The sequence below is a fragment of the Onychostruthus taczanowskii genome, unplaced genomic scaffold, assembly GCF_017590055.1.
Source record: "Onychostruthus taczanowskii isolate IOZ18803 unplaced genomic scaffold, ASM1759005v1 scaffold2, whole genome shotgun sequence".
Lineage (NCBI taxonomy): Eukaryota > Metazoa > Chordata > Aves > Passeriformes > Passeridae > Onychostruthus > Onychostruthus taczanowskii.
The window spans coordinates 20,541,211-20,566,971 of record NW_024499239.1 but is presented as its reverse complement, the minus strand read 5'-3'; the positions used below and the strand labels follow the sequence as shown (position 1 = coordinate 20,566,971).

At 40.9% G+C, this 25,761-nt stretch overlaps 1 protein-coding gene across 1 annotated transcript; it reads left to right on the top strand.

Moving 5' to 3' along the window:
* Positions 1–6: 6 nt before the first annotated feature.
* ADRA2C (adrenoceptor alpha 2C) lies at positions 7–2,013 on the top strand. Its single transcript, XM_041403071.1, has one exon. The coding sequence runs from the start codon at positions 54–56 to the stop codon at positions 1,386–1,388; it is 1,335 nt and encodes a 444-aa protein (XP_041259005.1). The 5' UTR covers positions 7–53; the 3' UTR covers positions 1,389–2,013.
* The last annotated feature ends 23,748 nt before the right edge of the window (positions 2,014–25,761 follow it).

Below are 25,761 nucleotides of genomic sequence, written 5' to 3'. Positions count from 1 at the left end.
GGGGCGGGGGCTCCGCCGGGCTTTCTAGGACGCCGGCGCCCCGCACACCCACCATGGATCTGCTGCTGTTGGTGAACACGAGCCTGGGCTCCCCCAACGAGTCCCTGGCGCTGCCCCCCGCCTCGCCGTCCTCCTCGGCCCTCCTGCCGCCGCCCTCCCCCTACTCGCCGGCGGCCGTGGCCAGCCTGGCGGCGGTGGTGGGCTTCCTCATCGTCTTCACCATCGTGGGCAACGTGCTGGTGGTGATAGCTGTGCTCACCAGCCGGGCGCTGAGAGCCCCCCAGAACCTCTTCCTGGTGTCCCTGGCCAGCGCGGACATCCTGGTGGCTACCCTGGTCATGCCTTTCTCCTTAGCCAACGAGCTTATGAATTACTGGTACTTCGGCAAGGCTTGGTGTAACATTTACCTGGCGCTGGACGTGCTGTTCTGTACCTCGTCCATCGTCCACCTGTGCGCCATCAGCCTCGACAGGTATTGGTCGGTCACACAAGCGGTGGAGTACAACCTCAAACGGACACCGCGGCGGATCAAGGCCATCATCCTCACCGTGTGGCTCATTTCAGCCATCATCTCCTTCCCGCCATTGATCTCCGTGTACCGGGACCCTGAAGGAGATGTCTTTCCCCAGTGCAAGCTCAATGACGAGACATGGTACATCCTTTCTTCTTGCATTGGCTCTTTCTTTGCCCCCTGCCTCATCATGGTGTTGGTCTATATCCGCATCTACCGCGTGGCCAAGCTAAGGACCAGGACCCTCTCTGAGAAGCGTACGATGTCAGAGGGGTCCTCCCAGACTGAGAACGGCTTGAGCCGCACTGCCGGCGGCTGCACGTCCCTGAGGATGCAGCTGGGAGAGAACGGACATTATTCGGTGCACCACTGGCGCAAAACCTCTGAGCTGGAGGACATTGAGCTGGAGGAGAGCAGCACCTCAGAGAGCAGGCGGAGGCGGAGCCGGGAGGAGCATCGCCGCAAAAGCAAGAGCCAGTCCTTCTCCTACTCATACTCCTCCAAGCATTCCAGTAGCCGTCTGTCCCGTGCGAGCAATCGCTCCATGCAGTTCTTCTCGTATCGCCGTCGCCGGAAGCGTAGCAGCATCTGCCGTAAGAAAGTTGCCCAGGCCCGGGAGAAACGCTTCACTTTTGTGCTGGCTGTGGTCATGGGGGTCTTTGTAGTTTGCTGGTTCCCTTTTTTCTTCAGCTACAGCCTCTATGGTATTTGCCGGGAGGCATGTGAGGTCCCTGAGACTCTCTTCAAGTTCTTCTTCTGGATTGGGTATTGCAATAGCTCCCTCAACCCAGTCATCTACACCATCTTCAACCAGGACTTCCGCAGGTCCTTTAAACACATTCTTTTTAAGAAGAAGAAGAAGAACTTCCGGCATTGAGCTGGAGGGATGGATTTGCCTCGAGCAGGAGTAGAGTTAAAAGAGAAGGCTCAGTGCTGGAAAAGAAGGGAGGGGAGAGAACGTGGGGCTTGGGCTTAGGGAGCGGGAAGAAGGCTTGCCCCCTCGGTGGAGCAGGGTGATGCTGTGGGGGACAGGGATGGTGCCAGGGAGGCTGAGGGCACTCACCGTGGTACAGAATGGTGACATGGAGCTGGGGGAGCAGTGCTGGAGTGTGGAGGGGTGAAGGGGGAGGGAGTGACTGTCTTTGAACCCTGACAGAGGGCGCGGGGAGCCCACAGAGCAAAGTAGGCTGAGACCCTGAGTTTGGGAGGCAGTGGGCTTTCATGGGCTCTGGAATTTTGTGGGGAAACAAAAGGAGACATCAGAAGGAGAGGGTTAAGTGGCAGTGGTGGTGGAGATTTGAGTATACATAAATAGGGCAGCTGGGGCCTATGGTGGATTTGTCCCAGTAAGAAATTGGCTTTTACTGCTTGTGTGGGGAAGGAAAATGCAAAGTACCAGGCACTGACAGTGTTTTGAGTTATGAAAGGATTTAAATGTTTGCCAAAAAAACCCTAAAGAACAATCCAAACTCTTTTCTAAATAAACCTTTGTACTGTTAAAACCTTCTGAATCATGATTTTGCTCAAGGGATGAAGTCAAACAAAGCAAGGGGTTTTCTTTTCCTTTGGAGGGGTCTTTGCCTATAGATCTGGATGGGAAATATTTTTCCTATCTTCCCATAGTTTTTGATTAGTAAGTGAGACAAACCTGGGAGTCTTGCATTTTTTAATGAAATATGAAAAAGAACACATATACCCCATGACCTCATTTCCTCCTGCTGGATCACCAGACAGTGAATTCCTGCTCCATCCTTCTCAGATCAGTGACCTAAGGACCTTGCTGTCCTGGAGCAGATAGTGAGAAAAAAAAATTATTCTGGTGACCTTGTCTAACATGTTTTGAGATTTTAAAAAAATCAAGTTTCCACTTCTATGTGCCATGGGGAACTTTTCCTCCCCTTTTTTTCAGTCTCCCTTCAAAGGCTAATCTCAGGGCTGGATGTGTGCTCCTCATTCTCAGGCAGGCAGTTGAAGGCATTCTGATATGCAGGTTTTCAGAGGAAAAGCAATCACCCCACTACTAAGGTCTTTAAATCCTTCATATTTACAGTCTTAGAGCAACTAAATCCTTTGTGTTTATTTTTTAATGAGAAGCATACATTGCAGATTGTCAGTGGTGTATGTGAACAAATCTCAAAAGGAGGTGCAGCTGCTCCAAACCTCTGGTGTTAATGTTGCTTGCTTTCCCTACTTCTGTTTGCATTTCTAGTTTATGATTTTAGAGGATTTTCTTGGGAGGAGAGGCAGAAGAGGGGAGCGTAGTTTGAAAAGTTATTAAAGCAAACTATATTTCCCACGGGTTTATAAAATGTCATAAACTGCAGTGAAGAAAATAAGAGACAGGGACTGGTGTCTGTGCATTCATCACTGAATGCATACCAAGTGTAAGAGTGAGCTGAGCATTTACATCCCTGTTTCAGCTGTGCTGCTGCAAGGTGTGTATTCTGTTTATGGAGCAAATACTGCTCCTTTTTATGTTTATCACTCCTTCCATAGGCAGCAGGTTTTGGCATCTGCCTCAAAGGCACCTTTCCACAGCAAACAGTTCTTGAAAAAAAAAGAGTGAAAACTAATCCCATATAACAGACTTCTTAAAACAGCTGAATTAAATCTATGTTGAGGAATTGATATCCCCTTCCTTACTCCCTCTGTTCTGTCTGAAAGGTGTCTGTAGCCTCTTCTTGTGAATTCTCTGTAGCATAAGGAAAAAGGATAGAGCAGTCACTTTGTTTCATCAGTTTTTCATAATAAGCATTTGGTTCACTTAACCCTGGCAAAGGAGACTGTCAGTGACTGAGGTTCTGGTTGTTCCTTCAATAGACAGTTTTAACTCAAATTCAAGTGGGAGTTCTGCTGAAGCAGGGATTAGATGATTGCATCAAATGCATTAGAAGTTTGCTGGATTTCGCTAAGTAAACAACTGAGATATTTTCGAGTAACTTATTGGATGACTTCTTGAAATAAGGCTCAGTGTGTAAAAAGATTTGAGTTTTGTTTAAATAACAAATGGTTTGGTACAAATGCATACCTGAGACAGATAAAGGAGAGATAAAATTAGCAGCTGAGGAGAAAATTACAAGCCATTTCTCTTTTGCAAAATGGAGAGGTTTATTAAAGTTACATCAGGAAGAGCTGAAGCTAGCTCTTTATTTTTAGGTAATAATGTAGCTAAAAAGTTCAGGTTTGTTTACTCTGAATAAACTATATAATCACCAGAGCAACCAAAGCGACATATGGTACCTGGCTGCTACCTCTGAGCTCCTGGACAGCTTCATTAGAGGTGCCCATTCCTGCCAAATGAAGGTCTGCTTTTGCCACTTAATGCTCCCTTAGAGGGGTTTCCCAGTCTGCAGACTCACAGTGCTTTCTCCGTTGTGCTGCTTTGGAAATGAGCTCTGTGGCCTGCAAACACAGTCTTTCCCCCTCTGTTTAACTTGTAGAATTCAAGCAGTCTATGGAAATGAAATTCTGACAGATTTTAGCGGGCATAAGAAGTATATATGGAATGACTGATGTGCCTTAAAAGTAAGTTCTTTGCAGTAAAAATATTCTGTGGTCATTATAAACATTAAAGAAATAATGCTTCTATATTTTTTTGTTTTTCACTTCCAAACATTTTAAAGGGATTGATGCAGGTACTGAATATCTATGAGCAGCAACATACTTAAAACCAGGGTATTTCTATGGTTTTAATTTTTCTTGTCAGTTACTCATCTGATTCAATGCCTCAAGAGAGTCTTATTTCTTCTGAGCTAAATAAAAAGTAATATTCATTAATAAAGATGTGCAGTTTACATCCCTTCTAAGTGCATTTCCCTCTAAATTAGTGAATATAAAGAATTTCTATAAAAATAATTTTTAATGTAACTACTGAATATGCTTCAAGTAAAATTGGGCTGATTTACTTTTTTTAAATACATTGGTCTCTTCTTACTTGTAATAGCTGAAGACTGGAATTTGTAACATACTGTGTGGTGTTAACTTTCCATAAAAAGTTTTCAGCTCTGCTATTCACACTGTGGTTGTGCTTCAACTTGTAAGCTGGCTAATAGTGTCTACAGGAGAAAAATAGTCTATGCAGCTTTAGCTTAAGAAAAAGGGAGAAGATATGTGTAAAATGTGCTGAGTTGTTTCTTTGATCAGCTATGAGAAACCGGTTGAAATACTCTCTACTGTTGTGGAAGAACGAAATATTGCTACTAAGCCATATCGATTTTAACAAGTACTTGATCTTTAACTCTTCATTTGCTCATTTCACCATGAAGAAAAATTTCTGTCATTCTTAAGTGAGATGTTGATGTTTCATTTTCAATTTTCTGAACAGTGCTGTTGTTGGTTGAGTATTGAAATATCGAACAGTGTAACTTAGCTGGGATGGGAACTCAGTGCTGCTGTCCTTCAGCCACCTCTGTGGGAGTTTTACGTGAGAGAAAAATGCAGAATTAGCCTCTTCAGGGCTTGAGGCAGATGGAAGGGGCCTTATAAATAGGACATTTGACAGGATCACAGCTTTAAATCATTGTCTGAAATAAGAATCAGGCCCTTGTTGTTCTGTGCGATCTCTGTTCACAAGAGTCATGTTGCTGCAGGAGCCCTGGTGATTCCTGACAAGCAGATCTGAGATGAAAGTCTACATGCAGCTTTGCACACATTGGCCTATATCATCCTTTGTGAGTAATCCAGAAAACTTGAGTGGAATTTACTTGTGAGTCAGGAAGATACTCACAGTGGGCAAGGACTTTAGGAGCTTCCTTAAACGTTGCCTCCTTTTTAGTAAACATGCTGGAGGAATCTAAGCAAATGTTTGTGCGTAAATGTAAGAGTACAGAAGGGATGCAATCCTCTCTGCTTAACTCTTGACTACTGTTCAAACCCATAGAGGATGTGGATGAGGGTTTTTTTGACTGTACATTTTTAGTATAAGCTGTGTGAAGAGCATTATGTGATTGTATCTGTTTTTCAGACAAGAAAACTGTTGGTCTGTGAGGGTTGGTATTGGCTAGAACAGCATCTGAGAATTCTAAGGATTTTGTAGGAACTGTTGGTAATGAAATCAGTTTCAGGAGAAGGTTCTGACCTTAAACTATGGCTGCTCTCAAGGAGGAGAGAATATCTACAAGCTGTGCAAAAGGAAGACCAGATGCTGTGTAAAAACTCTGTGAGCTCGTTTTTATGGTTGCTCATTATGACCTTGTTGGTGAGCAGAAAGCAACTAGATGCTTCAGAGAAAAAGCTCTAATTCGAAGGGGGATCAGTGCATGAGGAAATGGCTACCCACACTGAGGGAATTCGTATTTGCATGCCTTCTTTCTACTGTGCACAGGTACCGTAGAGGAAGCTGCCTTTTTCATTGCACAATAGAAGATGTTAATTTGTGTTCCAGATCTGTGGGTCACCTGGGCCATACAAAAGTTGTCACAGGAGAAAGCAGAGATAGGATTGCTCACTTCAGTGTTCAACACCAAGCTAAAATTTGTCCTTTGTCCTTGAAATTAAGCCAAAAATACAGTTTGGCACTTGCACCCAAAGGCTATGTAGCATCAATAATGGTACACTGAATATAGTCTAGTTTTAGCAAAAAGCATCAGTTCACATTATACACCCTGCACATCTCTGTTTCAGGGCAGAAGTAGGAGAGTCTGACACTTAAGTCATGTGAGAAAGGAATAATCAGCAGTTTGAAGAGTCACAGGTATATTGAAAAACATGCCTAGATCCTATTTTGATAACAGAGCTGGCTTCGGTTTTGTGGGTCCCAATCACTTTGAGCTCATAAGAAAGAACGGGAGAGGTAGAAAACAGGGAAACAAAACTAATGCTGCTTCTCAGGGAAGCAAAAAGTGGCAAATTGCTCAGAGTCGTGTTCAGATCTTTATGCCAGCCCCACTCCAGTGGGGTTGGGAACTGTTACTGGGTTTTGTGGGAAAGGCTGAGGTGACTTCAACTCACAAGTGACTATCACACTTGATCTGAACTAAGGAAAGACATCAGGACATTGCCTTGGTTTGAAGTGGCAGCCCTTAGAGTGCGTCAGAAGATGTTTTAAGTAGTTTATCTCTCCTCTGGCACATGTTCTTCACTATCCCAAATATTTTTTAATTCAATTGCACAACAGTTGATAAGGTAGGGAAAGACTGTCAATATCTTAGAGAAAAAAAAAGACAAAGAGGCAAGGAAAATAGTAGGTAATAAAACCCCATGTCTTAGTCCTGACATAACATCTTACCATAATACCGGCCTTTTTTCCCCCACCCCCCTTTTCTTTTGGAAAACTGAAATTCATGCAAAACTGCAGAAGCTTATTTTAAATAGACTACACCAATAATACTGTTTATACTAGGAAAAAAAAAAAAAAAAAGAGCTTTTCTGTCAGTAAGTAGCATTCTGCTGTAAAGCAGTTTTCTTTACTACACTTGTCTGAAAAATTTAATGAAAAGTAGATCAGCACTTAATTTAATTTGTCTATATGTACCTCTCTTAACAAAAATGCTTTATTAATGGTCCTGAATGTAAAGGACACAAATGAAATGTAGCTGCCTGCTACATCAAAATCAATTAGTTGTGTTTCAGCATTTTTGTGAACAGCAGTCATTCATTTTGCATGATGCTCTTTCCTGATAGCTCTCTGCTGACAGAGAAAGCTGTTCACCCTGTTGACAACAGGAATAAAATGAGGATTCATATTTGTCTCCATTAACTCTGTTAAGTGTCCTCTAATACACTAAAAAGCAGGCTGCTAGAAGTAGGTCTTTTGGTGTGATGTCTAGTAAGTGACATGGATCAGAGAATTAATAACCTGATGGGTTCCAAGATGTACAGCACCCTTAATGGAGAGGCTCACCCCAGGCTGCAGGGACATGCTTCACTTGGTTTTGTTCTCTATGCCTTTGACCCAGCATTGCAAATTATTTGCTCAGTAGTGGAACATTTTCAGCACACCATCCCTTTCAACCTCATCTGCTGGAGTAAGAAATTAATACTGAGGTCTCCCACTTCCTCACTGAGTGCTTTGGCCAATAGACTATTTATACAGGTGATGCAGCTAAAATGCCTTTCCTTTTGGCACATAAATGTTTTATTTGATCGAGCTTTTTATCTTTCAGTAGACTAACACTCTTGTTCCACAAGGACATTCTCTATCTGGAAAGCAAACATATGTCAAATACTTGGAGGAATATTAGAAATCCTGAAAAACCCCAGCCACTCCAGGTAAATTTTAAAAGAAAACACCACAGCTGAACTAAAAAAAAGGCTTAATCTTGTCTCTGGTGGGGATGCCCTGTCTGAGACCCCCTACTACTCTGGTGTGCCTCGGATCAGATCTGGTGCAGTGTGTGCAGCTGTTCTGTTGGACTCCTGCAGCTGTACTGAGAGGAACAGTTTCAAGTGTCCAGCAAAGATTAGAGAAGTTAAACACATGCTTATTGAATCATTTCACATTATAGCAGACACTCTCACTTTGGCTTCCTGTTCTCTTTTTGCACTCTTTAAGTTGCTTTTAATCTGACTGCCATACACAGCCCGTGCTTGCGGTGCCTTTCCATCAAATGCCTCCTCAGTGTCTGACCTGCAGAGGGCTGATGACACCCTCCTCCTCTCAGCTGTGCTGGAAGGGTTCTCCAGAAGACTCTCCATGAGGTGCTTCCATGTGGTGCTGTGCTATGTGTGAGTACCTGGAAGAGCAGGAGTTACTGCAAGTTGTTGCTGACTCCAAGCCACGCTGTTTTACCACCAATAAATGCTTGTGTGCAGAGTTTCAAAGTGTCTATAAATGTGCATTCCCTGAGGTTGGCACTGGTTTGTTTACAACAGCAGCAATTTCTGTAGGTAATTAAAGGGAGACTTTTAGTCAATCCATCAGATACTACTTTGGATATGCCACATGGTGCATCAGAGAAACACGATGTGTTGTTTCAACAACACAATTAGCAATAGAAGTGATTAAAGATTCCTGGATGGCATGTTTTTTCTGTAAAAAAAGAATGCAGTTCAATGAAATCTGATTGTTCTTTAAAGAATGTGTCTGTTTCACCCAGTGCATAATGGAAACCAGGAGACCTTTAATCAGCTTCTGGGGGCCCGACTGCTTGCTGGCCTGGCTGCCTGGCTCCTGGGCAGGCTCTGGGTGAGGTGCCAGGAAGCCGAGACTTCCAGGCTCCTGGACCCTGGCAGCTCAGGCCCCTGGCTTTATGGACACTCAGCTGAGCTCCATTATCACAGCATCTAAATGCTTCATAACTTCTGTTATGCTTAGTCTGTCAATGCCTTTGTGCATTAAGGAGTGACTGCCATGCCCTTTTTCCTGATGAGAAACTAAAAGATTGATGGCGGTTAGGTAGGTAGATCATGAAAAACCTTCTGGTTTTTGTGGATCGTTCCAGTTGCAAGCCCACTATTGATTGTCAGGCTCCTGCTAAGCTCCAGTGTATAAAGTCCCACCTGTACTTTAAAGTTCTGCCTCCGTGATTGCCATAGGCCCACTGAACACACACACAAATCCCATCAGGATGCACAAACTCAATCTGCTTTGCTTGTCCCTGTCTGGTAGGGAGCTCATGCAGTTTGGTTATTGCAGAATGAGGAAAAAGCAATGTACTACCTCCCGTTTGTGGGGGAACAATGATATTGCTGCCATTTCTTTAAGGTCTGTGTGGTTTTAGTCACCAGGGCTGGATTCACACTGCATTTCTGGAAGAATGCTTTTACTGTGTGTTGAAGAAGTACCCTCGGGGCATAATTGACCTATGGCTTACACCCCAAAGGAGTGGACTTTTTCTCTACTCCTGGCAAAGTACAGAAATCAAAATACTACCTAAAAAATAAAATTACCAAAGATCCCCCCCAAAACTAGTCCATTGATACAGCTAATCTCATGTATGGGTTAAGGCTCAAACTCATGTAAATTTAAAAATAAAAAATTACAAGCCCAGGCATCCTTCATATATCCCATTTCTTTTAGTGCAGGTCCCTCAGGATACAGTCTGGATCACTAGATTCTATTTTTCTCAGACTTTGAATGTCATCTCCCTTGAGGTTACTGAACCTATGTCTTCAATAATGCAGAAATTTCCTGGAAACTCAAATAAATGTTTAAGAGTCAAGAAATAACACACATGATTCCAACACTAGGCAGGATGAACTCCCTCTCTGGCAATACTGTTGGGAACAAACATTCAGGGCTAGTCTGTGTATATTTCTCAGGCAAAATTATTACTATAGAGGGATCTTGAGTTCCAGGTGAATGTTTTGTACAGAGGAGGCTTTCTGACAGTGTTTACCACCTTCAGAAGTGTCAGTCAATATCTATCGAACTCATGCTTGTCATAATAAGGAATGGGATTGTCCCCAGATATATTTTTAAAGGTGGGGGGAAGATGTAAAAGTAATTTTTTAAAAATGTAGTTATGCATAGAAAATGTGAAAGGAAAAGGAACCTGTCTATTGCTGAAGAGTTCAGCAGTAATTCATTTTTACCTAATTCTGCCATATCCAGCTAGGGCTAACTGATGGTCACATAGGTTGAGGCTGCCCTAGGGTTACAATGTTTTCAAAAATGTCATAACATTTTGTGTGTTAAATAGATTTCTGCTGTGGTAACAGTTACTATTAATTACTGACAGAAATTGTGCTCTTTTTGCTCCTTCTTCAGAGGAGAAACAAACAGAAGGTATTTTACAGGACTACAAAAATAGCTATTCATTTTTTACTTTAGTAAGGCAAAAAAAAAAAGTAGGAACAAACATATTAAATAGCCATTAGGAATTTAGGATGCAGATTAACTATTTCATTGTCTGATTCATCAAGCACAACTCACTAATTAACTCAATACATTTACTTATCACTGAGGTTTTTTGTGTTATGTAATAAAATATCTCAGATGCCTGGAAAGGCTGTACTGTCTGTCCTCAGAGAATTTCAAGGTCCAAGGGATAATGTCCTGAATAACCTGGTCTGGCCTCACAGGTGACCCTGCTTTGAGCCCAAGACTGGACTAGAGGCATTCTGATGTCCCTTCCAACCTGAATTAGCCTGGGATTCTGAGACCTGTTTCTTCTTAGTAAAAAACAAAAGTGAAGTCCTAATACCTGGGTAGCATCAAAATGATATTTTATAGAAAATTGCAGATATACTGTTGTAGGTAGGCAAATCCTTAGGCCATTTGAATATTTAGATCTCTAGAACGTTTATATCTGCTGTGTGCAAATTCTGTCTAACACACATTTGGCTGGATCCAGGGCACAAACCTTTTATTTATTTCGAATAAATTTAGTAACTAAAGAGCTCTACAGCATGTTCCCTACCCCTGCTAAATCCCACTCCCCCACAGTTCTTAGCACTGTAGAGGCACATAAACATACAAATATTTTACAAGCATTTTCTTTAGAACTCCAAAGAAAATATTGGTTTAGGTTTGTTTGTGTCTTTTGCCCAAATAAAACAAACTATACTTATGGCCGGTCGCTCAAATGTTCTTTCTGACCTACTGGCTCTGAAGGGGTGAAGAATGCAGTTCATCAAGCACCGAGTCACACCATAGCTGCTGTGGGTGGCATGAAAGCAGCAAGGAAATTATTATATTTCCATAACAGCTGAAGACTTTAGTTACAGCCTGAGCAATGGGAAATCTCTGGTACAACACATGTTGCTGCATTCCTCATTCATTTTTGCTTGAAAGGTGTCTGACCTTTCTGTAGAAGTGACATTTCTGAAGATCAGGGGCTAGCTGAAGAATTTATGAATATGTTGTCACATTTGGAATTGAAAACCCTTTTCTTCCTTTCAAAATGCCAATAACATTTCTCCATGACTATGATGCAGATGCTATTGTAGGGCATGGCAATACAGTTGTTATAAGATTTTTTTTATTTTTGTTATTGTAAGTTATATGGTTTGTTATTTTCTTGCCACTAAATATATCACAGGGCCAGAGAATGCTCTCAAAATGCCATTTTAATCCTTGGTGCACCTTGCAGAAGTAGAACTAAAGGTATGTAATTCCCCTCTGTATCCACCCAAGGCAGGAATAACATTCCTGGGGTGAAATCTGCAGCAAGGTGTGGGCAGCTGCTTGCTGGATTCTCTGCTCTGTGGACACCACTGAGGCAGCTGAAGCCTGCCTGGGTGAGGAAGGGGTGAACCAACAACATGGCAAAGCCGCAGACTGCAATTTCTCCTCCCTAAACTTGTTCATGGGATCAACAGAGTAGAGGTTCCATTGCTACAACTGATAAATGTGCTGTTCTGCTTAGTTATCAAACCCATTTTTTCCTGCCCATCTCACTGCTTTTATGAAGTTCCAGTGTATCTTAAAAGCATTTGATATCATTGGCATGCCCACCTGGCTTCAAAAAGTTCAGAAAATCCTTTGAGACTCTCTTCTGTCATGATGATGTCTCCAAAAATACTTCTAAATCCCAGAAGTTTTATTTAACCTTTGATAAAGGTGTAAAGTAAAAGTGTTACTTCTGGGCCCAAAACTTCTAGCACTGTTTCATAATAAGTTAACAGAAAAATGGAGAAAGTGTCAAGCTTTAGACAAGGCTTTGTGTCTAGTTCCATTGCTGGTCTCTAGCCCAGAATGCTAAACGCTCTGAGCCTTTGAACCTCTGAATCTTTAATACACAGGATGTGCACAGTATTACTTCATTCATAAATACTTTGAATGTTATGAACAAAAAAGTGCTGCAGAAATCCTAGATCATTATATAATAAAGATCCTGGATGATTATATAATAAGGACTTGAAGACAGTCACTGAGATACCACACACTAAGGAGTTCATCTGTCCTCTGGCTTTGCTTTAAATGACTTGAAGTGGTGAGGGTGCAGTATGCATTATCAATGTCTACTTTTATATAAAACTTCACTGAAAATACCTCTAAAAACTTTGAGTTTTCTATTTGATGTGCCTACAGAAGATGTTACAGAACTGACCATTTTCCAGTGGATGTGTCAGTCTCTTTTCCCAGGTAACATGTGAAAAGACAAGAGGAAATGACCTCAAGTTGCACCAGGGGAGGTTTATATTGACTGTTTGGGAAAATCCCTTCACCTAAAGGGTTACTAAGCATTGGAACAGCCTGCCCAGGGAAGTGGTTGAGTCATCACCCTGGGGGAATTTAAAAGATGCATAGATGTGGCACTTAGGGACATGGTTTAGTGGTGGACTTGGCAGTGCTGAGTTATGGCTGCACTCAAGGGTCTTTTCCAACCTGAATGATTCTATGATTTTAGCTAAAGGCCAGAACAATTTTTAGAGGAAATATTTTGCCTTATACTTTCTTGCTTACCTTAAGTTTCTATTGTTTGTAAACTTTCAGTGCAGAAGCCTCTCACTGTCTGTGGCACAGTGCTGGGAAGGAGGTATAAATCTCTGCAGGAGCTGGGATTCTGGGAACAGTGCTTGCATTGAGACTTTGATGTTCCTAAAACAGGTCCTGTTTTGGGGTTTTTTATGTGCAATGCTTAGAAGCCTGATTCCTGCTCAGGATACAAATAATGACAAATTGTCTGAATGTGAAAAAAACCCTGGAATTATAAATGTCAACATTTTGTCTACGTATATCCAGCAAACTGCAGCACTCATGAGGCCTCCAAATCAGTGTGCTCTGTTTCTGTTCTTTGAAGTTATTTTTATAACTATTTCCCAAGCAATTGCACATCCTACGACAAGAACTACATATGTCCCAAGATTAAAATATCAGAAATAAGCCATTTTTAAATGTTTGATGGTCAAAACAAATGATGAGTGCTTTCTTTATATGCTAGCTGAATTTTCAACTCATACACTTCAGTAATTACGCTGTGGAAAAATAAAGGACAGCTCAGGATATGAGTATGTTTTTATTTGGTATTGTTAAAACTGTAAATTGTCCCCTTTGATATCATGCATACATAAATTTGTCATGCCCTTTTAAAAGTTTGATTTTTGTTTAGGTTCTATTTTCATTCTTTTTTTAAGGAGCAAACACACACAGCGTCAGGTAAATATTTCCATGGATAGCCTCAGGGTCCCTTGGCAAGAATGTAATTGCCTGTGCACTCTCTGTAACTGAATTGCTTTCCTTAATGATGGGATATTGGCTTTATAGGCCCCTGACTGCTTCTCTTTAATACCCATTAATTTTCATTTTACTTTTTTGTAGCGAATGCCCCTTTCTCTTTTTCTTCCTTCATGTGTCATGCCTGTTTCACAAACCCCCTGCAAAAGTGTGGTGAGTGCAAGGAAACAAAGCAGCAAAATGTCTGCAAGCTGGCATTTACAGACTCCTGTTCATTTCCAACAGACGAGTCCTGCATGGCAATCGGATTAACTGATCTTGGAGCTCAGGAGCACACACAGGCTCTCTCCTGTCACTCACAACTGCATCCCCCCAAAGTAAAAGAGGTGCTGCTGCCTTGTTATCTTTTAGATTCAGAGACCTGCTGCATTGTAAAACAATTCTTTCTTTGGGTGAGTATATCTGAGGATGAATTTCAGTAACACATGAGAAAAACAGAAAATACCAGTCCTTCACAGTGCACCAGCTATAGCTGGCTGCTAGTCCTTCAACCTCGCCTTCCAAACGGGGCCTAGGAGAAACCAGCCCATAAAATACACATTGTTTAATCACTGGTGAAATTATCCAGGGCAGATTATTTGAGTTTTCCTCCATTTTTTTAGAAAAGCTTCAGTTCTGTGCAGGAAAACAGTATGTGACATTTCAGCTCCCAAAGTGTTGAGAAAATTTGTGTTTAGGTCAACTGGGCTCTTAAAACTGTAATTGTGGTTTTGCTGAAGCTGTGATTGCAATAGTCTGGTTGAAATAAACAGATTCACCATGTATAACCCCAAAGCACCATTCTTATGTTACTGCTTCTTGCAAAATCAGGTAGAGAAACACTGAAGAATTTACAGCTCCAGTCTTCTTTTGCTGCAACACAGCCTTATGGTATTGATTAGCAAATCCTATTCAGACACTGTAGGGCAGAAAGTACCATACATTCATGAAATGGAGATGTGCTGTCAAAGAGAATTCATTTAGCATGGGCCAACTATTGATGGTTCCTCTAGAACTGATCCATCATTGTAGTTGAATTCTGGGGCTCAGAGAAGAGGAAGGCAAAGAGCTGTTACCTTATAAAGGTGGAGTTTATTTTTACATGCCTGCTGCATTCAGCTGCCTCCACAGCTGGTGGCTCCTCTGCTCTGAGGACTGACAGAGCTGGTGGAGGGCTCTGTGGAAGGTTTGTGTGGCAGGCAGCAGCAGCTTGCAAGAAGGGCAGCAGCTGAACTGAGTGGGCTGCCCCATTGAATCCAAGTAAAGCTCTGAGCCAGGCCAGCTGCTGATGCTGCCTGACAGGACAAAGCAAGGAAATCCCTTGGGAGGGGAGACAGGCTTCCACTGAAACCCTGGATATTGCCAGCAGCTTTGGGAGGTGGGTGGAGGTGTTACTAGAAGGACCATCTGATCAGGATGGAAAGGAAGGAAACAAGCTATCACTAAAGTCACCGAAGATGGGAGACTTTCCCTCCTGTTTTTGTAGTGATTTTTATGCTGTGTCTCCCCAGGTTATGATGTGTTTATTCTTGCAGTAATGTTTCATTTACATATATCTATATTGCTAGGAAATGGGGAAGATTTTCCTCTATGACACCCCACAGATTAAATCAGTTTTCGAAGACATTTTGATGAAAACAATTAATTAACAAAATTGGAATTGTTTTTTGTACCACTGGCTGCCTAGCAGGATAACTGGAGCTAGTTTTCAGTGTTATTTTCCCATTTTGACAATATTTTTTACTGTCTTAGTATTTACCTTTTTTTTTTTTTTTACCAAAAGAAAAACCAAAAACAATACTTGGGAAAACTCTCTCAAATCGTATGACTGAAAGTTCCTTCCTCTATATTTTATTCCTTTGCACTTGCCTTCCTTCCTCTATATTTTATTCCTTTGCGCTTGCCTTCTCACTTTTATTTTTTTTTTTTCAGTTTGACTACAGAAGTGTGGAGAAAATATAGATTCTGAGAAAAAAATAAGAATTTTACCATCTCTTTTTTTTTGAAAAAGTTCTTAAAATCCAAACCAGACAAACAGTAGGACGAGTGGAATGAAAATTTCTGATGACTAATAAGTCACTTGTCAGAGATTTTTTTTTACAAGGTATCAGGTTTTCTAGACTAGAAACCCTCATTTTCCATTTGAGCTCAGAGGTGATGAAGTACCTAATAGGCATTTTTCTGCCCTTGGTTTTCATCTTGACTAACTTTTGTATTGTTTTTGTTGGAATCTGGAATTCTCCGAGGTTAGCTTGACAAACCACAGCTCTCCCAGGGCAGACTACCCAAGCACAGAGCTACAACACAGCAGTTGTTGTAAATTGAAAGAATTGTAAGAATTGTAAGTTGCTGTTGCTGGCTCAGACAATCAGCACTGGTTTCTTTAGAAAGAGCTGCTCCATCAGCAGGGCAAAAACTCAAGGTCAGAATTTAGGTGACTTCAGTCTGGACTAAAAAAGTAACTTTAGACATTAAAGGTGTAACTTCGGGTTTTGAAAGTCTTGCATCTGATCCCAAGCAAAAAGCACTGTCCAATCTCTTTGCTTGGATTATAACCAATTTCCATTGTTATGGTTTAGCAGCTTTTGGAAATCATTTCAGGAAATCTTTTGTTGTCATTAAGCAATACCTTTTTTATTCAATCCCAGCCATCAATACTTTATGTTTTCATAATATGTCCAATCAAAAAAACCATTTATTATCATTCAATATCAGAATTATTCAATCCCAGCCATCAATACTTTATGTTTTCATAATATGTCCAATCAATAAAATATTTATTATCATTCAATATCAGAACAAAATGTTCAGGATCATCTACTGTACATTGCTTGATGAAAAATTTGTGACAGCTGTAAAGCCAACTGATCAGCAAGATGACTTTTTAATCATATGCACGGGTGAAAGTATTTTACTGAAAAGGAGACATAAAAAATAAGTAGATCATTATTACTGAAGCACAGATTGCTTTGTATTTTTATCTTCTAAAATGCAGCTAAGAAGATCATTATTAAGAAGAAAATGTCATTTTTCAAAAGAATTTGTGGCAGTAACATCTAGTGAGTCTTTTTTTATTAACTTCAAGAGGGAATGTCTGTTACATAATTCTAATCAAATGTTTCAGGGCACAAAATTCAGTGGTAGATGATGAAGAGAAAACATTTAAGAGGGCATATATTCAGAAAGTTGGTTATAAACTGCTACAAAATTGGCATTAGAGATTTCCTGTGTTCTGTATAGTGAATAATAGTGAGTAGTTTTGCTCAGATAAAGTGTATACATTTAGTACATGATCCAAATACTTTCATCTCACTGTGGTAGATATGGAAGCTGTTTCTTGGTATATAGATACAAGATTTCAAGTTGTAATGACAACATATTAGGTATGGGGGAGAAGTCCAAAAGGAAAAACAGTTGTTTTTTTTTTCTCACGGTAGGATGTGTAGAACCAAATCCATTCCAGAATGGAGAGGGAGAAGTTAAATTTAATTATATATATATATATATAATTTCTATTTTTATATTTTATATATAATTGAATTTTACAATTGTGAATGTATGTTTCAAGCTAAGCTATTGAATTTTATCTACTTCTCCACCACTAGCCATGACACTTTTATTTCTTTTTATTTCACCTTCTCCCAGTAGGCTTCACTTATTGGCACAGCTGAATTCCCATATCAAAGACTATTTCCAGTTGACTTTAGGACAGCTTTTATTTAATTGGCCTCTTTAACAATCTTTGTCACTAAAAGCTTCTGAAAACTCTTGTATTTGAAAAAGGCTTTGGGGCAAATTCCCTGCTGATAAATTTCTATGGAGCTATGCTAGTAACAAATGCAGCTCCACACACCTAGAAAATTCCACTCTCAATGCAGTATGTTAGAATACTTTTCCTCTGATAGCTTGCAACAACTTGATGAAAATAACCATCACCAATGCCCTGGCCAAACAGCAAAAACAACCTCACAAGCCACAGCCTCCATCTTCTCCCCTACGCTACTGAGGAGGGCTATTTGAAAGAGGTTCATGGTCTGGGCTCACAAAGCAAAGCCTTTAGAAGGAGACAGGCTCCTTAGCCTGGCTGAAAAAGGACAAGATGCTTTGCATCTCCTAGCACAAGGATTTACTTAAGACAAGATTACCCCCATGCCAACAAGTGGATCAAAGTCTGCTTCCATTTTCTGAGGGTTGAGAGGGCATGAAGAGGGTTCAGGGTAGATGTAGACATAGGCTGTTTCGTGATTACAAAATTGCTCTGTGTACCATAGTTATTAAAGACCTGTTGATTGACAGACGAGCAGTGTGTACCTTTGTGCTTCAGTGTACATAGGTGAGCAATCCCCTGAAATATTGCTCATTCAGCTGGAAAGCTGCAGGGATAATTGGGCTTGACTCAAAAGGAAGTAGAAACTAGAAGAGGAGAGATAATTTTGGGATATTGTATTAACAAAAGCAAAAGGAGGTCATTTTTCTGAGTATATTTTCACACACAGCAACCTAAATCTGACAAGCTATCACAAATGCCAGGCACAAAGATATTTGCATTTCTAAACACACCAAGTGCTTAGAAGCTAAATTCTTTTTCTGTAAGATCATGGGACCTTTGTGAACAAAGCCAATGCCAAGAGCTGCCTGTAGAAAACATCTCTGTTAAGAGCTCTATTCTGAACCTTTTTGCATCTGAGCTTTATTTTTATCATGTGCCCATCCACGCATGTTCCCTGCTAGCTCAGGAGGGCATAATCCCACATAAGAAGTATTCCCAGGACACTCAGCAAGACTCAGTTAAGGAGACACTTCTGGTATGCCTGAAATTGTTCTGTAATAATGTTTTTATGCTGACATATATGTCATCTCACTAAATCCTTCAATCACACTCTAGATGTAAGGCTGTAAGTGAAATAATCCTATGGACAAACAGAGGTGTATGGGTTTGAACTTTAAAACAAGAAACTTTTGTGTAGTACAGTGGCAACACTCACCGACATAGCCAGGTGGCCTCACTCATATACAGCTACTTCTCTGACAGAGCTGCCTATCACAGATTTATTCTCCAGGTGTTGGGTAACTAATCAAGCTCCAGGAGGATGCCTATGTCTCCTTGGTATTTACAGGAAAGGAAATTTGGGGTAGAATTTATGCTTTTTTGTCTGTTACTCAAATTCAATGCAGAAGTAACATTTCTCAGGGCTTTCCTCTAACCACAATCTTCAGGTTAATCTGACAGGAGAGAGCCACTCTTGTTCTTCTGCCATGAAGAGAATAATTCAAGTTTCATTTTGTCCAGAGTAAAATGTAACATAGGGACCTAAAACTTATAGCATTCACTGAAAGAAAGGGAAGACCTGAGCTTCAGACATGGATTCATGAATAATAATTCTGAAGCAGGAAGAAAATCACAGTTTCAGTGGCCCAGCAAATAAGGAATTATATTTGGTGGGCAGCAGTTTTGACTAAACTGAGCGAGAGGCGCAGACAGGCACAGAGCTCGCAGCACAGCTCTCTGCCCAGGCAACAACTCACCTTGAGAACTGGAAGGGAAACCTTCCACAGCCCTGAAAACAGGTGAGAGAAGGGAGATATTGACCTGTTCTCACGTGCTTTTGTGTGAGTAATGGCTGTGGCCACAGTTTTGGTCGAATTTCATTTGCTATAAACAGGAATGAGGAATGCGCACTTTGTGAGTCCCAGCAAACCACCCCTGTGTCTCAGGGGTCACCCCTCTGCCCAGGTTGTGGTAGGCAATAAAAAGAAGCAGAGTTGCTTGAAGAACTTTCATATGGAAGTCTTGCAAGGAAGATAAACAAAAAAAAATCTCACAATATATTAATTCCTGAATATATTAGGTGAGATCACGCAAGGGCACATGTGCTGAGGGGCTTCAGCCTCACACTGCTTTCAGGTCTTACAGGCAGAGGAGATGAAACCCGACATCTGCAAATGCTTGTGGCAGAGCTTTCACAAGCAAAGCTTGTGTGTCTAAACAGATTGTGTGCACACAGGATTTCACCAATACCTGATGGCATGTCCAAGAGGCTCTTTATGAAGGATTTGTTCCACTGCTGCTTTAAGAAATGCTCCCTCTCTATCACAGGGATTGTTAACCTCTAATACCAGTTCCATCCCTCTATTTTTCTCTCCAGAACAGGCTTAGCTGTGTACATTTAAAGAATCCTTGCCACATAATAATAATAAAACATTTCATTCTTTATACTCCTACTGTTAGTTTTAATCCGTTGAATGAAGTGGGGAGTAAGGAAATTAAACACTCTTTGGTTTTGAGATTGTTAGTGAAATTATGCAGACAGATCATTTTCCAATCTTAAATCTAAATAATTCAGTTGCCATAGGATCAAAGTATGTGTTACGGTGCCCTCAGTTTTCCATGTGTTGAATCATCCCTATTCCCTTCAGCACATTTTCCCTTTGGTTGGATAAAGCTCATAAAGGCAGCTGGCATTGGGTAGGGCTGGCATCCAGATTGTCCACTGTTCTAAGCCTTGTGTTCTTGCCTCCTCTTGTAACCATTTACACTCCAAGTGAAACCTTCCCTTGTGTGCACATCTGTGTAAGTACCCCAGGCAAAGTCAGGTCTCTTGCATTCATACAGTAACCCACAAAAGCAAATAATGCAAAATGGCCTAATTTTTCTTGTTCCAAACTGAAATTCATGAAGGAAATGAACATACAAACCAAATTCAATCACTAATGATGGTTACATTCACCTTCCTTTGACATACCTTACTCACCTTCCTCTGATATATCAAATAAGATGCATTCTGAGAGAAAAATTAGACCACTCAGAGTGAGGGTCTGGTTTACTGGCAGTGTTTGAGAATCAGTGGAGTTAAACATCTGATAAACTCAGGTGTTACAAGTCCAGGACCTTTTCTTTCCCATTGCATCTTTTGCAAAGCATTACTCTACAGAATCCTACAAAGCTTCCCAGTTAACAGAGTCAGGCCTCAGCAATGGTCTCCAGTTATTTGTTAGCAGAAAGTGAAGTACTCCTCGTGTCATTCCATAAATGTGGCTTTTAGAGGCTGCCCTTTTACAGACAGTCCCACATGGAGGGACACACTCAGATGTCTGAAATATCTTTTCTAAAAATGCAAAGGCCTCTTTGTGTTGAAACATTTCCGGCACCTTAGTCTATCCTTGTGTGTGTGAAGGCATACTCTTAAATCTCTTTCTATCTTTTTTTTTTCCTCAGCAAAGAATTATTTTTTAGTTATACCAAGCCTAATAATAAGGGCCTAATTATTTGGAAGCTTCTTGTTTCTATGATATTGAACACAAACAGCAATAGAGCCTTTCCTGTGTCTAGTTTACACAGTTCTGACACCAAAGTAATCCAGTAATCCAGTTTAACAAACATTTCTGGCTATCATATTCTAGATTTTAAGGGTTTTCAAAGTATACATTTTTTGCTATTAGTTTAAAAACTTATCCTTGTTACAGAGAAAGTGTCTAATTCACATCTGTGCAGAACCTTACAACCTTCTCTAACTCTGCTGATATTATGGTCTGCTTAAAATTCCTCTGGGAGAAAGAAAAGTGAGAAAAATTTTTTATCAGAACAAAATAAATTTAAGTTTACAGCTTTATTTTTAGCTCCCACACCTGGTTTTGTTTGATTAACAAGATTGGTTTGAAAATTGCCAGATCAGCTTGGAAGAAAAATCATCAGCTTTGCTTGATTATACACATCAATTGGCTTTGCAACTCAATTGTCTTGTTTTATCAATGAGTTAAATAGATGTTCTGAAGTCATCTGAAAGAAAATCCTGTTACAGAGAGATGTAGGGGACAGAGGCACATCACTGGCATTGCCACAATAGGTGTAGCTAGATGGAAATTCTTAATGTTGTCATGATTTTGAGGATTTGTAACACTGAAATTCAGATCGTGGAGTTAGGCACAAAAGTGCTGCGAGAAGGACTGAAAGAAATTAGGACATTGAAGAGGAGGAGGGGAAAAGATAAACTTGCAGCTCTACTCCAACTTGGTATCACAGCACCAGGTGCCATCACAAGCATTTCTGTCTAACAAGCAGCCCTTAGAGTCTGAATCACTGCAGAGAGGCTCCTCCTTTAGATCTGTGTAAAGAATAGCCTTTCTCAGCTCAAAAGTCACAGATCTAGTCCAAGATACATGAGAGTCCAGACTGAATCCTCATCAAAACCAGCGCTCTTCCTTTCTTGAACAGGTCTTGGTTTGGGTGATTTTTTAGGGGGTTTGTTTTCTCTGAAATATTTAACAAGCGGGGGAAAGAAAATCTTTCTGTGGACTTTAAGATGAAACAGTATTTGTTTATGGTTTGCACAGAGTGAACCATAAAACCAAAGACAAAAATTTCAAAAGACTGTTGAGGACACATCCCTGGTGTGGTGCAGCAGTCCTCACAGCTGCTGCCCAGCCTCTTCTTGAGAGCCCTCAAGGACACATTATCCTGAGTTGGGCTTTTGCCCCCCTATCAGCTACAAAGCTTTTCCTAACATCCAGACAGAACCTCCTCTCTTCCAAATTAAACTAATTTCTCTTTGTTCATCCCAGCAGGCAAGCAAAGCAGAGATCTCTGTTGTCCTTTCTGTTCAAACGAGGACTGGTAAACATTTCACATACACACATAGGCTCATCTAAGCAATGTCTCTGATTCATTGTTTCTCTTTTGGATAGGAAGCTGGTCTGATGATTTGGAAACCTTGCAAGAGTTACAATCTAGTCTAATATGTAAATAAGTCTTCAAAGATAGAAAAAAACCCAACACCGAAACAAAAAACCCCAGAAGAATCCAGGATCCAGTGTAGGTATCCCACATCAGGGACCTGCCTTTCTGCATGCTTAAACCACAACCTGCAATGACATAAACAGTGAAATATGTCCCTGTGCTGCAGCTACTGCACCCCTCAGAATATACCACACTCTGCACGTGTGCTGTGCAAAGCCTGCACAATGCAACCTTGCATCTCTCTGCAGCATCCCCTGCGTCTCTTTAGCCTCATTAATCAGGTCAGCTCAGGGGTGAAAGTCAATGCCAACATGTGAGAGAAAAAGCAGCAGTGGGTGTGCTGGGATGAGATGATTTGTTCAAGCTACTGCACAGGGAGGACTGAGCAAATGTTTGGAGGCATCTGGCAGACATTCTTATTCCTTTTGTTGAGCCTTTGAATATGTTCACTGAGACAGATGATCTGTGAGTAAAAGTGATTCACACTGAAATGGAATTTTATTACAAAATTCCAACAATCACATGGAGATCCTTTTCATTGCTTTGTAATTCTCATCATGTAACATTCACCTTCAAAGAAATAAGTTACTTTTTAGGGCCTAGGTTCTGAAATTATCAAATCCCTCCCCATGTTCAACCCTATACATCAGAGCATAAAGGGCCCTATGAACACAGAAACAAGGAATCTCCGGATTTCCATACAAATTGCTCCACTAACATAAGTCTACTCTTTCTTCCAAGACTACAGAGCCCATGCAGATTGTGAATGGCCACTTCTGCATCCAGCTTTATAGCTGATGGACAGAGGATGTCCATGTCAAGGGAGAGCACAGATATTTTGTTTAAGATGCTCCAGGGATGCAAAACTCACAGTGAAGAAGTCACTCATTATTTAAATTTTTATACTCAAGCACCATAAACATAGCAAAATCCTTCATTTCTTGATCAGAACCCATTCAGTTCCTTGCAGAGCTGCTAAAATGCTGGAGCATTGGGTGTCTGCAGTGAGGTGCTGGCAGTGGGGAGCTGCAGGGTTGGCTGCAGGAGAGGCTGGAGCAGCGTGTGCTGAACATGGGCAGCTCCAGCCAGGCTCCATGAACTGCTGCAGGACAATCCTGAGCCAGGAGCCAAGCTGATGGTGCCTCTGGAAAAATGTATTTAAGACAGGACAAGATGCCACGCAGTGAAGTGAGGAAAGAAATGTGAGAAACAGCTCTTCAAGCACCCAGGTCAGTGGAGGAGAGGAGAGGAGAGGAGAGGAGAGGAGAGGAGAGATGCTCCAGGACTGGGAGAAGAGACTCCCGTGCAGCACACAGGGGACCATGTCAGAGCAGATATCCCCACACCAAAGAGAGTAAATACTACCTGAAGGAAGTCTGTGAAAACCTACATTTAGTGCAGGTGAAAAGGAGCTGTAGAGAAGAACTGTTATGGTCTGACCATAAATCACCATTCCCCATTTGCCCATTCTTGGAGATGAAGAATAAGGGGAGTCAGGAATTAAGAAGTGAACCTGACCCTGGCAAAAAGGAGAGATGGGGAAAATTTGCTTTCATTTTTTATTTGTTTCTCACTGTCCAAATCTATTTAACTTGCATTATTTTTTCTCAAGTTGAATATTTTTTCCCCATGATGGTAATTGGTGACTGATCTCAGCTCTTTTCTTAAGGAGAGAATGAGATAGTGCTTGTGTGGGTGTCTGGCAGCTGTCCAAGGCATACCCATCACACAATCATTATGCTAAGGGCTTCTAAAAGATTTTTTTGAGTGTTTTTGGAGCTGAGACAAACTACAGGAGTCACTATGCCTTTTTGATTGTGAAGGTTTCTTCCCGGCATTTGTGCACCCTATTGTATTTTGGATCATTTTACTTGCCATCAATTTTATAACCAGCTTCTGAATTTTAAGGTCTTTTATCTATGAGGAACACACACTCCTCTTCTGATCCCTAGTAGATTTCTTCCCTTTGATCATATTACAGGTAGGGTTGGTAGCAGCACCATTTCTTGAGCTTTCCCAACATCTTGGATTATAAATCCCTGGTTTCAATTGCTGATGAGCTTGCTAACCTTCATCTTCTGGAATACCTGAATTCTTTAGTACTTTTATACTGAAATATTTTTTAGAAAATAAAAAGTAATGTATTTTAATAATTTCTGAAAATTAGGTAAGGTAAAAATATTCTTTTGCCCATCACAAACCCATGGAATTAATCAGCATCTTGAATGATTTACTAATGAGCAAAAGAGGTGGTTCTCCTTTGTCACTATCTCCAGCCTCTCTGAATCCACTCTTCCTTGTTGATGGACCTCATATCTAACTCCTAGGCAAAGTAATATTTTCTTATGTTTGAATAGAAATCAAAAGCTCTGTTAATTTCTTGTCACTTCATCAGAACCATTAAAGTGATAACCGTATCTCCATACCCTGCATTTATTTCAAAATAGCAAGTTCCTTTTCCCCATCTTTTGTCTGACCTGCCAATTGTCTCAGGGCTGAAACACCACCTGTGTGTTTGTGGAATGTTTATCCCAGTAAGGCTGTGCCTCAAGCTGATAACTTTTGCTGTTGTCATAAAAACATAATCTGGAAAAATGCCAAGGATCTGGAAAGTCTGGATAGCTGAAGAGAGGAATATGGAAACAGGTGCACTGGAGCTTATCTGAGCTGCAGCAGGAAATTCTGCCATGAAGGGCTGGTTATCACTAGGGTAGGTTTATCTCTCTGCTTCCCCTCTAACATTGTGGGATCTGGTCAGGATATTTTTCCATCTCTCACCATGTTCAAAATGCACCCACAGCCACCAAATATGAGTGTGGGGGCCCCACAGCACCATGGGATAAACCTGACGCCTTTCAAAGTGACATTATTGAAAGGGACAGTGAACTAGTAATGCATCAGCTTATCTTCTAGGTAATATTTGGGTTCTGTACCTAAGGAAGACATAAGAACCTGGGGCTTTTATCAATGAAAATGTCCTAATTGCCAAGTGAATGAGAAACTTTATATACTGCAGTTCCATAGATGGGTAAAAATCCTAATATTAAAAGCTATAAAAGGCTGAAAAAATGTTTAATACAGGACTTTGATTTGGGTGAGATCTCTGTGGTTAGCTTGAACATAACCTGTATTAGGATATGGAGCACTGGGGGGCAGTTAAGGAGATCCTGGTCACCATCACCATTACATCTTCTGTGAGTACAGGACAGGACACTGCAGCATCAGAGCAGCTTGAAAATTAAGTTCCTTCATGGAATAGCTAAATTATATGCTTTGTAAGTTGATTGTAGAGGCTCTACTTTATGAAATGTAGATTAAAGATCAAGCTATCATGCATTTATATTCTATATACATGCTCTAGAGTGACCAATACACAACTACAGAGCACCACACTCATTATTAATTTTCCTTGGTGTTAGGAATATTGGATATCTGAAGGATAAATTCACCAGAATTAATACAGGTTTAATAATATCA

What these genes read in the sequence shown, in the direction of transcription:
- ADRA2C (XM_041403071.1), top strand. Translation starts at nt 54, where the DNA reads ATGGATCTGCTGCTGTTGGTGAACACGAGCCTGGGCTCCCCCAACGAG.